The 16,146-nt window shown below is 36.4% G+C and overlaps 1 protein-coding gene across 4 annotated transcripts in view; it reads right to left on the reverse strand.

The window, feature by feature from the left end:
• KBTBD2 (kelch repeat and BTB domain containing 2) overlaps nucleotides 1-16,146 on the reverse strand; it is a 21,359-nt gene continuing 5,213 nt past the window's right edge. For 3 of the 4 annotated variants that reach the window (XM_019757311.2, XM_074340975.1, XM_074340974.1), the window contains exons 2-4: nucleotides 10,203-10,719; nucleotides 4,504-4,669; nucleotides 1-2,702 (exon numbers count right to left, since the gene is read on the reverse strand). In XM_019757311.2, the coding sequence (XP_019612870.1) occupies nucleotides 1,167-2,702; nucleotides 4,504-4,669; nucleotides 10,203-10,372 (1,872 nt within the window). In that variant the 5' untranslated portion in view covers nucleotides 10,373-10,719 and the 3' untranslated portion in view covers nucleotides 1-1,166. The remainder of the gene's footprint in view (nucleotides 2,703-4,503; nucleotides 4,670-10,202; nucleotides 10,720-16,146) is intronic. The other variant, XM_074340976.1, reaches the window with a different exon arrangement.

Genomic DNA, 16,146 nt, shown 5'->3' on the forward strand with positions numbered 1-16,146 from the left:
TTGAATATATACAATTTATTTATTTAATAAATTAATGTCATTCAAAATACAGTGCCAGAACATTATGCAGTTGAACATGCTAGTAACGCTTGTCACGAAGCACCTGTGCCCGTGTTAGGTTGGCGGCGCCCGCTCCTGCTAGTGGTTCCTGGGATTAATGCCAGAGCAGCGCAGAGTTGTCTGCTCTCCTGCACGGCGGGTGCAGGAATTCCTGAACAGTTCACCTTCCTAATCCTACCCCCACACACAACAGCTTAAAAAAAACACACCCTGACAGCTAACGGTATCTACACACAATCACTCTACAGTAATGCTTGTTATTAAATTAAGATGTAATGACCTGGTTAACCCACTCTAAATCTTTAAGGTGGAGGAATACAACAGCAGCAGGTAATTATATGCATGAGCCCATGTTAATGTAATACAGGAAGTGGAGGCATTTACTGATTAAAGCTCCACACAGACCCGCACAGTGAGGGACTAGCAACTCTCATTGCAAGCCCAGCAACTTCAGTCCACGCCTGGGAAGTGACCAGCTGATTGGAAGACCTGTATGCTCGAGTATAAGTTAGTGAAAAGAATACATGCACCTAACAGTATAGTTAGACCGGTCCTGCAGTCATAGCTTTCCCTGTGCAATACTGTAAGATGGAAGATCTTCCTCAACTGAAGTACAGGATTTAGACAACATTTCTGTACCAACACGGACGTTAGTGTTAAATGCAGCTGAATTAATTACACTGAAAAACTGTATTCCAGGACTTCAGAACAGAAGCACGGGAATGAAATACATAGACTAAAATAACCTCAGCACGATTTGCGATATACCACACTAGGAACAGGAAACTACTTTAATAAGTGAACTTTTGGAACTGTACATACACAGGGCTAACAATGTTAGGTAATCCAGATTCTATGCTCTCATGATACACATAAAAGTTTCTCAATTATTGGATAATCTATTTCATATTATGGAAGCATATCTTTCTGTAAGACTCACTGATATATATTATACTGATGCAAATATTAACTAGGGCATAAAAATAAAATTTATCAAAGATAGATTTTTATGTACTCATATTTAGTCCTTTCATAGCCTCTCTTGTTTAGCAAAGAAAATGACAAAGCACATAAGCCAGGCGTGCACTCCCTGGATTCCCTCCCAGCTATACAGGTGGCAGCGCGACCATTTCTCCATCCAGTTCAAACTCCTCTGTTCCATCCGGTGAGAAGAGATAAGCTGGCGGTTTCCATGGAGATTCTTCAAGGCAGGACGGATAAAGTTTCCCCACAGTGCATCGAAAATCTCTCCCTAAGTCCCACAGCACACGTTCAGATATATGCTGCCGCAGAGACCACCGGTCAAGTTCCAGGTCGTATTGGTAGGTGACATATTTAGCTCTCTCATTTAAGTGGGTTTCTCGCATAAACACACACAGAGAATTTGAGATCACAACAGCTCTAACACAGGGGTCAGAGTACCTCTTGGCAGGGATGTTGGCTGCCATTTTCCACTCATTTTTATTCACATCATAAATTTCCACAGTTACTGAAGACCCATCCACAGTGCCGGAGGGGAGTCTTATGCCAGAATTGGTAGCAATGTGCAACCCTCCGATATAGAAAATTTTATCACCAAAAGCTGCAGCTGAAGCGAAGGACCTGCTAGTCTGCCTCATAGCCATTTCTACCCAGGAATCAGACCTTGGGAAGTAACAGTACATGAGGTTCAGTGTCATCACATAAATGCAGTCGTGAACCACAACCGCTGCGCTCCACTGCCAGGCGCACGGCAGAGGGCTCACCATGGTCCACTCGTCCTTCTCCGTGTCATACCTCTCCACGGTCCTGCGGTTAAGTTCTCCACCCACACTGTCTCCTCCGATTGCATAGATATAGCCTTCACAGCACACCAGAGATGGCTTTATGCGCACAAAAAGCATCGGGGTCTTTGCAAACCAGGTATTTTGCTGTGCATCAAACCAATAAAAGCAATTCACAGTTCTGAAGGCAGTCTGAAGTTTGCTTGTTTTACTGTGGTTTGTTTTTGTGTTTTTCAAAGGAATTTGACCACCTGCTATATAAATGTCATTATCAGGAGTTACAACGGTCCCAACTTTATGCAAATCAGCTGGTGGGCTGCATAGCTTGTAAACTTTTTCGGCTTGGGGACTGTAACAGACAGAAGAGTAAAGACTACAAGGATTTTCTGAAGATGCTTCAATGAAAATCATCATCTCCTCTTTAGTCATTCCAAGTCTTGGTTTGAAAAACTTGGGCATGGACTTATACAGACCTTGAACCACTACAGACTTATCATTGGGTGGCAGACCTTGAAACCAAGCTCTCTGTGTTACTTCTGAAAGTGCATCAATTCTGATTTGGCTAAGAACTGAAGACAAATACTGGGATCGTGATTCTGTGTTGTACTCTAGCCACAGCATAGCAGCTTCACGAACCGTCTCCTCCTTTTCTACATTTAAATTGTCACTACTGAGAATGTCTATCAGTAGGTCATGTGACAGCTGCATGAAAGCTTCCTGGTGATACACAGCAGTGAACTTGTGCTCCACCATTCTTTTAGCACTTTGTTTTAATTCCTCACAACTGAACAGATCAGCAAAACTCAACAATCGCACACAATTCTCTGCATTTATTTTTTTAATTAAATATTCTCGACAATGTTGTAACACATCTTCTACCTAAAAATGAAAAAAACAAAGATGATCAAGGTAGGACAAATTTTATTTTTGTGTTAAGACACAGATATGTTAATCAGATCCCTATACTATAGTTTTTATTTTTAGATACGGATATTTGGGCTAAGAGATCACATCTTTCGTTATAATAAAATTAGAAGACTACGCATAGCTTTGCATTTCTTCTTCCTGTCCAGTGGCCTACTTAACTGCCCTATTTAGGAGTCAGCACTATAACATTAAACAGGCTCTTAAGAAACTAAACAGTCTTAAGACAAAGGGAAGGAAATTCACGTATAAGTTATACACTTTTCTAGGCTTTAAAAAATATATAATTGAGAACCAAATGAAAACAACGGAAATAAATCATAGCACAGGAAATGATAATTGCTGGTAGCTGGAATCTGGTTTTCTCAAAATGGACACCATAGACAAATAAAATCAGAAAATCGTGCACAATGACTAAGAATAGTTATTATTTGCCTTTCTTATTTTGAGAGCTAAGATAACCAAAGGCACAATAAATGTATTTCCATGTGGTTATAAACCACCTGCATCTAGATGACCCACCTTAGCCACCCTACGTTTTCTACATTTGTTTTAAGAAGGAAAAGTAGATCTCCGTTGAACAAGTGCTACCTACTATGCTTATTCACCATCATAGCAATGAACTAAAAGCAATTTACAGTGAGAGGTTGGGTTGCTTGGGTTCAAAGCTTGGACTGGCCAGTCAGTACTCGTACAGTATTAGAAAAGTAGCTCTACTTCTCTAAGCCTCAGTTTTCTCTTGTATAAAATGGGGGAAACCTTACAAATAATTATTGTAAGGATTATACGAGAACCCAAATAAAGCACAGTATGGTCGCTGGCATATAAAACCATTATTATTTGACGTGGTTAATAGTGCAAATCATTAAATGCCCCATATCCCAGGCTTGCCAGGGCCACTTAGTCCAGCAAGCAGTCCTACTTTGCATTTGGCCAACCATATGCATAAGGGTTGCTGTAACATGGTTGGAAAAAAACTGTACGAACAGTTGTCACTACTTACAGTAACAAAGTGCTTTGGAATCCAAATTTCTTAAAAATTTTTTTTTTTTTTTTTTTTTTTAAGCAGTTCTATAAAACACCTGCTTTTAGTTCCTGGCTTTAAAACAGTTAATGAACTTACATGCTATGGAAAGACAGCACTTACAGTTGGCATTTCCCTGTTTCAAGCTTGGATTTAGGATGTGACTGACTCTAATTCTAAAGCATCTGGAAGCTACCTACTATGGGCTTAGTTTCCCCAGAGTTATAGGTATAGTAGGTACCTACTATAGGCACAGTATTTTAGTTTAGTTTAAATTCTTCCCCTTAAGAGCTCAATGTGGTCACATGGCTGTTCCACATAAGTTTGATAATTTCCATAACGATACTGAAATTTTCTGTGAAAAGTAATACCATCAAAAATTAGTACATCGAAACATTTAGCAAAAAACCCTGAAGCACTTACAATTTAATGAACACTGTTAAACACTGCTTTTACTTGAAATCTACATTCTCAGGTACCTGACACAGAATATGAAACCAGTATGAAATGTTTACTTCTCTTTTTAATTAAGTTCCCATCTAAAACTAAATTAGACGACTGGCTGATCAAATCCTATTCTGTCTTTCCCTTACCCATTTTAAAAAGAAAACTTTTACCTTCTAAAATCTGCAACAAGAAAATTACATATGTGCATCACTGATGAAATAATGTTTCTTGGAAAAAAAAATAACTCACAACTGACACACGTAACTGGGAGGAAAAACTGCTCACCTGCAGGAAACACGCTGTTTCATAGAGCTGCTCTACAGTGCTGTCATTTATTGCCAGGTTACCCGTGTACGCATACGTTATTATTATCTGTAAGGTGGCTGCATCCACATTCCTCAGATGCACGTGTGTCTGTTTGCTTTCACTGAGTCCACTCATGAACATGGCCCTAAAGCAGAGAAGGAAAAAGCAAAGCTTACAGCTTTAGTATAAAACAAATGTAGAGCTCGAAAGAAAAACATGGGATGTTTATTTTGGATATTTGCTGAGGGACAACTAACTTATGGGGAAAACATTTGAGAGACAACAGAAAAGTATAATCTAGTGCCAAAGACAGACCAAATTATTCCACTGCGCCATTCTGAGTGACAATATCAAAATTCCCTTACAGGCATACCTGGTTTTCTTGAGTTTCACCTTATTGCACTTTGCAGACACTGTGTTTTTGTTTTGTTTTGTTTTCTCCCACAAATTGAAGACTCTCCACCAGCAAAAAGATGACAACTCACTGAAGGCTCAGATGGTTAGCACTTTTTTGCAATGAAGTATTTTTAAATGAAGGTATGTAGACTATTTATAGACCTAATGCCACTGCACTTAATAGACTACAGTATAGTGTAAACGAAACTTTTATACGCACTGGGAAGCCAAAAAATCCGTGTGCCTTGCTTTATTACAGTATCCACTTTACTGCAGTAGTGTGGAATGGAACTCGCAGTATCTCCTAGGTATGCCCATAGTCCTTATAGTCATAAAACGGAATACTATTCAGCAATAAAAAGGAACTAAGTATTAATACGTATTACCACACAGATAAATCTCAAAAACATGCTCAGTGAAAGAAGCCAGATACACAAAAGCCATACATTGTATGATTCTATTTAAATGTATGAAATGTCCCAAAAAAGCAAATATATAGAGGGACAAAAGGGAAATTAGTAGTTGGACTGTAGTAAAAATGGTGAGTGACTATAAGTGGGCACAAGATGATAGAAATGTTTCAAATTAGATTGTTGAGATGGTTGTTTATCTCTGTAAATATACTAAAATTCAATCAGTTATACACTTAAGATGGGTGGATTTTATGGTATGTAAATTGTATCTCAATGAAGCTGTTAAAAATTTCATTTACTCAATGATTTCCTAAAAACATGCAGAACTGTTTCCTAAGAATCTAGTGTATACAGGAAAACTATGCTGGAAAGGAATTAGCATTGCAGGAATACAAAGTAGAATGGCCATATGTAGGTGAGAGGTGAACAAACAAGGCCCAGAACATTACTGTCGCACAGGAGACAAAAGCCTGTAGTGATCGAAAGTGGGCATCACCGCAGTCACTAGCGTGGGCCCTCAGGGACAAGATGACGAAGGCATTCAACTTGGATAACAGCGTGACTGAGGGCAGAACGTAAGAACCGTTTGTTCCAGGGGCATGGCTGAACACAGGGCTCATGCAAGAGAGTAGGCAGTGAACTGGGAAGATGAGTGGCAGTTAGATCACAGAGCAAGGATTCTCCAAATGAGACACAGGAGTCTAAGCTTTTTCTTATAGATACTGGTGCACACAAGGGTTCTGAGCATGGGGTCATGAGGTAATAAAAGGTACTCTAGGATGAATACTCTGTACTACCAAACCTCAAGGGCCAAAGACTAGAAACAGGAAAACTGGTTCTGAGGCTACTACTGCAATAATCTAGATGAAAAATAAGAAGAACCTGTCCTACGGCGGCAGAAATGGATACAAAAGCTTTGACAAAGAACCAACAAGAGCTGGTGATTTTCTCAAAATAGGGAATGGGGTACAATAGGAAGTAAACAGGGAAAGAATCAAAGCTACCTGTTTATTTTCAAGTAAGCGCCTGAAAAAATACTGTCAACCATTGAGAGAAAAATTGTTAGGGCCAAGGAAGTTAATTCTGGGAGAAAGAAGAGTTAAATTTTTGGATATACTTAATTTGAGGTAAGGGCAATTGAGTCAAATGGAAAAAATACAATAATCAGTTAAGTATTTAACATTACTGGAACTTTGGAGGACAGGCATTAATGCAGTTAACTATGAATTACCTATAAAGTGACATGTGTTAAAGACAATTAATTTATATGAGGGAAACTAAAAAACAAAAAGAAAAGCCCACCTAGTATCCCAAGGACCAACCTGAGGTAGAACTCAATTAGGAGAAAATAGGATGACAGAAGGTTGAGATATTCACCAGAGAAATGAGCAGTACGGACAGCAGCTAAGACTGCAGGCAATTAGGGAGTAGAGGACTGACAAAACCACATCCATCAGGGTGGGTGGTGACTTCCTCCGGAAGAATACAGGATGGGCATAAATAAACCCTAGAGTAATGGCGAGCAGGATCTGTTCCTGGAAAACATCCTAGACAGGACAAGAAACTCTCTAAAGACACCTATTGCTACTGGCTCCACCTGTTTGACATGGGAAAATGGGAGCTGGCCAAAAGAAGCCTGAACAAGAACTGTAAGAGTTCTGAGACAAAAATAGAAGATTTAGGGGTCACAAGAGGTTTTTACATCTCTTCCAGTAGAAGGTCGTAACTTTGGAAGAGGAAGTAGGGCAAGGGAACAGCTGATTATACAGATTACACCGAGACTGGTCATTCTAGACTATGGCTTATTGCACCGGGATGATGGACTTCTGTGAAGGAACTGTGCTTCCGGAAGACCAAAGACAGAAGCCCAGCCAAGCTGATCATGAACATTTTAAACAAACATTTTAAAGAGCGAGCAAATACTGAATTACATAATATTTTAACCGGTTGAAGTACCACTGTGGAAGAGATGCTGAGTAATTCTCTCATTGGGGGTCTAAAAAGAACTGTAAATGTTACCAAATAGAAACTACTACTTCAGAGGCTCTTTTGATTTCAGACGTTGTATTGATTCTTGGTGGGATGAACCGGTAACTCAAACTGCACAGGGAAGAATGTATCTAGTTCCAAAGGCAAAATTTCTAATAGTAAATTTCTGATGATAAAGACTGATAGAAATATTACTTATGTGTGAAGGTAATGAAATCTACAAACCTGAAAGCAAAATCCAATTGAAGAATACTTGGGAAAAGATCAAATTGTGGAAGTATATGACAATCTATCTACCCAGAGCAGAGAAAAGATGTATGTGGGAGAAAACAATCATGTTTATACTGTGGATTATGAAACTGGCCCAGACACAGGATTTTCAAGATGACTGGCTTTAATCCTAAACATGTACTGGACTATCCTTTCTACTTATTATTTCTACTCATTATTATCTGATTGGCTTTAAGGAGAATATATTCTCTCAGAAGACCAAGGATGCTAAAGAAGGGAACTAGCTGGCGATAAGGAAATAACAGTAGCTTTAGAAGGACTGTGTTGTCTTTAAGATTGTAACATTAATGAAAGATTTAAGTTTCTTGGTCTAAAGGAAAACCAATTCCAATCCAATCAGTTAAAGGTAAATAATAAAGGGCTGGCCAGGTGGCTCAGGTGGTTGGAGCGCTGTGCTCCTAATCGAACCGAGGTCGCTGGTTCGATTCCCCTGTGGGCCAGTGAGCTGAACCCTCTACAGCCAAGATTGTGAACAACAGCTCTCCCTGGAGCTGGGCTGCCGTGAGCAGCCGGAGGTCGGCATGAGCTGCCGCGGGCTGCCAGGAGCGGCCAGTGGCCGGCGTGAGTGGCCATGTGCTGCCGTGTGCTGCTATGAGCAGCTGGGGGCCAGCGTGAGTGGCCAGTAGCCAGCATGAGTGACCGGCAGCCGGGGGGCATGAAAGACTCATAACACCAGCATGGGCCAGGGAGCTGTGTCCTACACAACTAGACTGAGAAACAACGGCTTGAACCAGAGTTTGGGGGGCGGGGGAGTAAATAAATAAATAATAACCTCATGACTAGAGAATTTAAAGAATAGTGTTATCTATATAATCACAAATAAATGAGAAAGAAAAAAAGGGAAGACATCTAAATAACCCCATGTGTTACTTCATGACAGAGATGATGACAATACAGAAAATATTAGAATTTCTGCATAAGTTTAAAAGTTAGACTAGATGACTGCTAAGGTTACTACCACAAAGGTTCTACTCTGATTACAAATGCCATCTGAAAATCCACAACTAAGGCATAAAGCTCTTTCTAATAATGTGTAATCAATTTATAATCTATGGCCATCAGAAAGGGAAAGCTAATGGGCCCAGCTGTTCTAATATTCTACAACCTTGAATTTCTAACATCATCTACTAAACCAACAGATCTGGAAAAAATAACCATCACAATCATTTAGGAAGCTTTTAAATACACAAATTCTGAAACTGTAACCCAGACCCATTGACTCAAATTTCTAGGTTTGAAATCTAAGAATATCTATTTGTAAAAGCACCCAATAGTATTCTGACGATCAACCAGGTTTTGGAACCACTATTTGCAAATACACTAAGCTGTCTAAGATAAGAAAATCAGTGTCTGAAATTACATGAAAAAATCCACAACTTAACCTGAAGCAATTGCAGACATAGCAAGCAATTGGCATTTGGGCCTTAGCTTCTGTAATCATGAGAAGGGTTACACTGAGGAAGGTGAAGTTTCTACATCTTCAGTGTACATGAAAGTCAACTTTAACCTGTCCTGTCTAAAGCTGCCACTAAAGAGCAGCAGAAATTAACATTCACTGCTGATCTCTACGTGACTGTTAATATTTGTAGTAGGAATATAGTGGTCCACATTTAATTTACCTGTATTCACCCTGTCCCTTTCAAATATTAAGTAAAAATTCAACATACGGGCAGAACACAAAGGAATTTCTATGCCTTAACTTCTATTCTTCTCATGAAACACATAATAAAGAGAAATCCACTTAAAAAAAGATTAAAAATTTGAAAAGGATCGTAAAAGTGGAAAGTTAAGCTTTACTTATTTGTAATTAGCAAACAATAACTAAATTAACTTCTAAAATTCTAAGTCATACAGAACACCAACAATGTTATTAATCACTAAATATTTTAATCTAGCAGAGTCTGGTAAGGCTAAAGGATATCACAAATGACAATAGTAACCAAGAATGAGAAAACTATACTTTTACAAAGGAAATAAAAGTCCTTAACATATGTGAATAGCAATAATTACCCTCTAGAAATTATTAGAACCTACTGTACTTTTTAATATATTAACAATGACCAGTTTTTAAAATTCAATTATTTTGACATCTCAAGAATAAGTGAAAATTACCCCATTCATTTTTCTTTCTTTTAATGGAAAAATAACATCTGAATCTTCTCACCTCCCCATCATTAAAATCTTTCCTTAGTCAATTTCAACCAATTTTTTGTATTTAAACCTTTGTAACAACTGCTTTCACCTGTCCCTTACTTATGAACTGTTTTGGAAAGCACTACATCCTCTGAATAGAAAATTAGCAAAACATTAAGATATCTCTTTTTTTAATTTAAATAATGCTTAAAAGAATTCCTAACGGGGGCCAAATATATAGTGATGGAAAGAGACTAGACTTTGGCTGGTGAGCACACAGTGCATTACACAGATGATGTATTACAGAATCCTACATTTGAAATTTATATAATGCATTGACCAAAGTCACCCAATAAATTTAATTTAAAAAACTGAAAAAAGAATTCCTATTAAAACATTAAAATAAACTAATATTCTGCATTTGAAATACAAACTAATCAAGATTAAAGTACTTACCTAAAATAAGAGCTACATGTTGCAAGAACCATCTTATGACAAGGGAATTCAGTGCCCTCAACAATTAACACTATGTCAGTAAACAACTGCTGTTCATAAAACAGTTTTAACTGCTCCAACAAGGACACAGCATATTCAGTATTGATCTGCCTCTCGTCTTGAGTGGACATGACTGTATTCCATTAATATCTCCCGGAGCAGGTTAGAAAAGTCAGTCTTACTGATGGAAGGTCAAGTGAATGCTTCAGAAATAAAGAAAGGAGAAACTCTGCTTGCTGTTACCTGCAGCATTCAGAACCAAGACTGACACATTCACTAATGGATTGTAGTATCTTGTTATAGACTTAAAATCACTCCTAGGTCATCGTGTGTTAATTAGGTTCTTCAGAGTGTCTCAACACAGTCTGCAGACATCTTGCTCCAATCTGCAGTTGTTGTGCAGCTCACGAGTAAAAAAGAATAACACGCGAGGTAGATTTCGTGGCAACATCCTATGTCCCGTGGATCTTCTGGGTAACTAAAAAGAAAAAAAGTTCAGTTAGAGTATGTAGGCCAGTATAATTCAGAGTACAATTTTTAAAATGGCAGACTTAAATATAAATTATATTTATTTTGAAGTTCAACTTTAGCTATTATTACCATAAAAATGAAACATGAGAAAAAGGACATTTTTTTAAAGTTTATTACATTTAAAATGAAAAGAAAGACTGAAGGAAATTAACATTTGTAGTTTTAACTTTTTGCCTTTTATACAAAATATAAACATTCTAGAAAATAAGGAGCACATAACAGGCATACATTTTTAAAGTTCTTTAAAAACAAAGAATTTAAATTACCACAAAGCCAGATCTATTTATTTGTTTAGTGGCAATACATGACCATAATTTAAGAGGAAACAACCTTTTTTCTTGCAGAGATTCTCATTTTGGGGATATATTTTAAATGCATTCACAAAAGCTTTATATATAATTTAATTATTAAACTATATGATAAATAGACTCAATTTATTTCCAAAGTATAAACTACCATGTTTCCCCGAAAATAAGAACTAGCCCGACCATCATCTAATACGTCTTTTGGAGCAAAAATTAATATAAGACCCGGTCTTATTCTACTATAATATAAGACCAGGTATATAATATAATAATAATATAATATAATATATAAATTTTTGCTCCAAAAGACGCATTAGAGCTGATGGTCCCACTAGGTCTTATTTTCAGGAAAACATGGTATATATTTTTAAATCTGCAGTTCAATTCTATAAGGGAAGTATATGTAATATATATCTTCATACAGTGTTACCTTCCTAGAAATCTTTGTAAGAGCAAACAATTTTACTGGAAAAAAACACTACAAAACGTGGTAAAATAGACACATGTTCCTATACAGAGGACTCCATATTATATTATACAAATATAAAAGTTCTCCAAATTAGTATGTAAATTTAATACAAATCCAATCTAAACCCTATGAGCAGAGGATTCATCTGGAAGAATACACAAAAGTTGCCGAGATATTTGGGGAGGGAAGGCAAGTTTTTTCTCATGACGTCGAATATTAAAATGTATTACAAATCTACAATAAACTAAAGTAAACATAAGAAATTAGATATGATAAAGATAAACATGGCATTTCAAATTAGGAAGACTGACTTATTTCAACAACTAATGTTGGAACAACTGGCTAACCATTTGACGAAACTAAAACCAAGGTTTAGTCACACTGCATACCATTCATCAAAAAAAACTCCAGCTGAATTAAAGTTTAACTTTAAAAATCAGTACTTACAAGATATGGCAAAATTACAAACCAGGAAAAACAGAAGGACAACCCACAACAGAATGCTATTACCGTGTTTCCCCGAAAATAAGACCTAGCCAGACAATCAGCAATAGTGCATCTTTTGGAGCAAAAATTAATGTAAGATGTGGTATTATATCATATTAATTATAGTATACCCAGTCTTATAGTAAAATAAGACTGGGGTCATATATTAATTTTTGCTCCAAAAGATGCATTAGAGCTGATTGTCTGGCTAGGTCTTATTTTCAGGGAAACACAGTAAGAGTTCAAAACTACCGCCTCTTTTCTAATTAGGTATCTCTTAGTTCCCATAATCAGAAAGTCAAGTGCTATTGCCATGAAATCTATGAGTATCACTGGAACCACTAATACTTTTTCTCACAAAATACCACCTATATGTCAGAGATCACATTGCACTTCCTGCCTAATTATACTATTGCAGGAACTGCTAACTTGATATAAATTGTCAATTTCCAGCCAAGTAACTATGGAACTAAAACAGGTGCAAAGGCAGAGTGAGACCTTGGGTCATTTAAGGTAATGACTTTGTTCTTCCAGATCTGCAAGTTACACTATAAATCTAAGTTCTACTGCCCCTAAGGCTAATACTACCTAAAATCACTAGCTATTTTCACATATTAATAATGCAGCAAGGTCTGGTGTTAGTGAGGGTGTGGGAATATGAGCATTCTCATACAGAAGTGTAAGGTGACACATTACTACAAGGCCTTATTCAAAACTCTTGGAGCGAGATATGTTCTGGAATTTCGAATTTTTCAGATTGTATAGAGATAGCGTGGTGCATAAATCATGTATTACAAGACTCTCTCAAAGAGTCTGGGGCAGCACGCCATAACCGAACATATTACTATCTTTACTGTAGACAATATGAACAGTGTGAAAAATCATATTATATAGAGCCTCATGTTACTTGAGGTCAGGCTTTGCAAGCAAAGTTTTATTAAAAATTCGATTTTAAAAGCTTTTGAATTTCAGAACTGCAAGTGAAGTATTGTCTAGAGAAGGTAGAATATGTGGCATTGTAAGTACTTAACAACTCGGTCTATCAATTCTTCCTCTGAGAAATTTATCTACAGAAATGCATGTATTAATAAACTGAAAAGCCTAAACCCAGCTGCAAGGACCAAAATCATCCCCATCCATATTTAAACCATGTGACAGGAACTGGCAGCCAGGGCCAGGATAGATTTGGATCACACTCCTAGATCCCAGAACTCCTTGCAGGCTAGCTGTACAGGCTCACTCTGGTAATTTCTTTAACCTCATATTATGACCTGATATTTGGCAGTGACTTTTTTGAGACCCATTTAGTTTGTTATGTCTGGGCTATACTTGGTTTGATTTTTTAAATCATATGCATGAAACTGTATTAAAACAACTGAAGACATCTTTTAAAAGTACAGTGGGCCAACTTGATGTAATGCTCATTATCACTGATTTATACACCCTATTTCCCACCCTCTTCCTCTGTAATTAAGGGTACATTTTCTACCTGATAAGGTAATTTTTATTTAGCATATCTTAATATTAAAATAGGCAGAAAAAGTAAGCCATACAGATATCATACTAAGTAAATAAACTTAATAACTTAAACAGATCTGCATCTAGTACAATTCAAAATAAAGTATCACTTCTCTGGGAACATGGACTTCAAAATGCATTAATTAAAAATGTGAAAAGTTGCTAAGTTTAAGATGATCAACCAATAACCTTAAAATGCATGTAACATAAACAGTTTTATAACAAGATTACTTCTCTCCTAAAAACAAAACTTGAAATCAATATCCTAAATACTCTGAAACATTTCCGTTTGTACTATATTAATTACCGATGATGTGACACATTTTATAACTGTCCTTTGAATATATTGTCATATATATCATTCTGTATTATATCTAAAATTCACTTCAAAATAAGTGATACATCCTATTATCTGTAAAAGTTAGCATCCTCGGACAGTAATTCTAGGTATCAAGGCAATTGTTTACTTAATTTTTTATTCTAAATTAATGGCTACTTAAATCGAACTCAACAAATGTTTACTGAGTATTTACTAAGTGTTGGTCATTGTTCTAAGTACTCAGCGTGCGAATTGCCAACCACTAGAGCTCTAAAACACCAGGTGCATTTACTCTCAGTATACACTACAGCCAATACCATGACTATCATTTAAAAAAACAGTGTGTTTTAAACCCAAATAAGATCAACTCAATAGCCAAAAGAGGCAGGCAAATGAGGGAACTTAGGTATAAGAAACATTTTTCTTGAAATCTAGTTGTCTTGATCTTTCATTTCCAAACTTTTGATAGCTACAAGAAATTTTACTTTACCATAAAAAAAAAATACACAAAAAACTATAGTATAAGGAAAATGATCAAAGGAGGTAGTTGGCACTTACTCCCACTGCTAACAGTGTTTTGCACTGCAGAGGAAGGAAAAATTTAGTGAAGACCTATTTAAACCTCCTGACTTTATTAACATATACACTGATTAATTTAGAAAACCACAAACTTTCAAAAGGTGTACTACTGTTTTTTCATCATAAAGTATTTTAGACTTTGTAAGCCATAAGGTCCCTGTCCCAAATTCTTAACACTGTGGTAGGCTGCAAGCAGCAAGACAGTATGTAAATGAATGGACCCGATTGTTTCAATAGAACTTTATTTACAGTAACAGGCTGCAGGCCACATATACAAATCTCTGCTTCAGACTGTTTCTTGATCAAATATTAAGAGTCAGTGACTAATATGCATAACTCAAGTTGTTTTTCTTGGAAGAATGTTTCTCCCTTCAGATCACAAAAACAAGGAAAAAGTAGAAATCTTGAAATGCTTGAAAGTTGAATTGAACATAATTCTTAATCTAACCTGTTTATATTCCCCTTTTCTTTTCAACTGAAATATTTTAACATCTCCTAACAACTGCTTTTCCCACCTACTGTAGGTTCAATGGACTTGTGAAATATTTTTTCTTTTACCTAGTGTGAGTACCCTTTACGAAAGGTTAAGGAAAAAAGGGACATTCCTCTCCAAGATAATCTGTTGGGAAAATACCACAATAAAAAAAAACTATTATAGTCAATAACTTACTTTTTATTTTATCAACTGCAACATCTACACACATTTGATAAACAAGATGTACACAAGACAATGCTTGTATAAAGAAATTTAGTGGATACATGGATTCATTAGATGAACCAAAGGACAGAGATGGGAAATCAATGTGACATGCCACAATTCCTGACACCAGGCAAGATTAACAGGAAAGAGTAACAGGAAAATCCTATATTGTAAAGCAGGTCACTAGAACATATTCCAGAGTGAAAAATGCCAACAAGAATAAGAATTAAATGGGAGCCACATAAACACAATGTTATGAAATTCAGAATCTAATATGAGTGTACTGTGACATAAAAACTATGGGTATTCTCGTTCCTTTTTCTAAGTTCTGGACTCAATTCAATGTTTTTGATTGATTTGCTTTAATGGCACAGAAAAATAGCAATGAATAAGGTTAGAACGCTATACACAGGATAAGATCCTTCCTACTCTCTACCCACTGACTTTATGCAAATAATTAGGAGACAAAGACCAACTTATCTAAATCTAAGGGCTTCGTATAAATGCAGGAAATTTATAAATTGAGATTGAGAGAAAAAAGAAAACACAAAAATTTAGGTTCTAATACACTGTCCAGAATACCCACACCTCTAAGGTTCTACTGAGTGAATTCCACCACATACAAGTTTCAAAACAAACATTCTGTTATTAAATGATCATTAGGATTCAATTAGTCAGCAATCCATTGTAATATATGCAACTCTACTTAAAAATCTGAAAGACTTCTTATGGAAAATTATTCCAACAGGTTTTCCTCCCTTAAATAATCCATATGTCTATAAAGTAAATCTTCATAGAGCTAACCTCATTTTTCATTTTCACCTTAAAATCAGAAATGGAAAAAACCCAACTTTCAAATTACTTGCACGTCAGACATGTGAGTTGATTGCCTGAAATACTTCACTTTCCTATAAAGGAACAGCATTAAAAAGGCATTTAAGTCCTCAGCTACAAAAGCCAAAATACACTCAAAAGTGTATATGCAAAGAAAATTTACA

Source organism: Rhinolophus sinicus, linkage group LG09 (genome assembly GCF_036562045.2).
Source record: "Rhinolophus sinicus isolate RSC01 linkage group LG09, ASM3656204v1, whole genome shotgun sequence".
In the NCBI taxonomy this organism is placed as follows: Eukaryota; Metazoa; Chordata; class Mammalia; order Chiroptera; family Rhinolophidae; genus Rhinolophus; species Rhinolophus sinicus.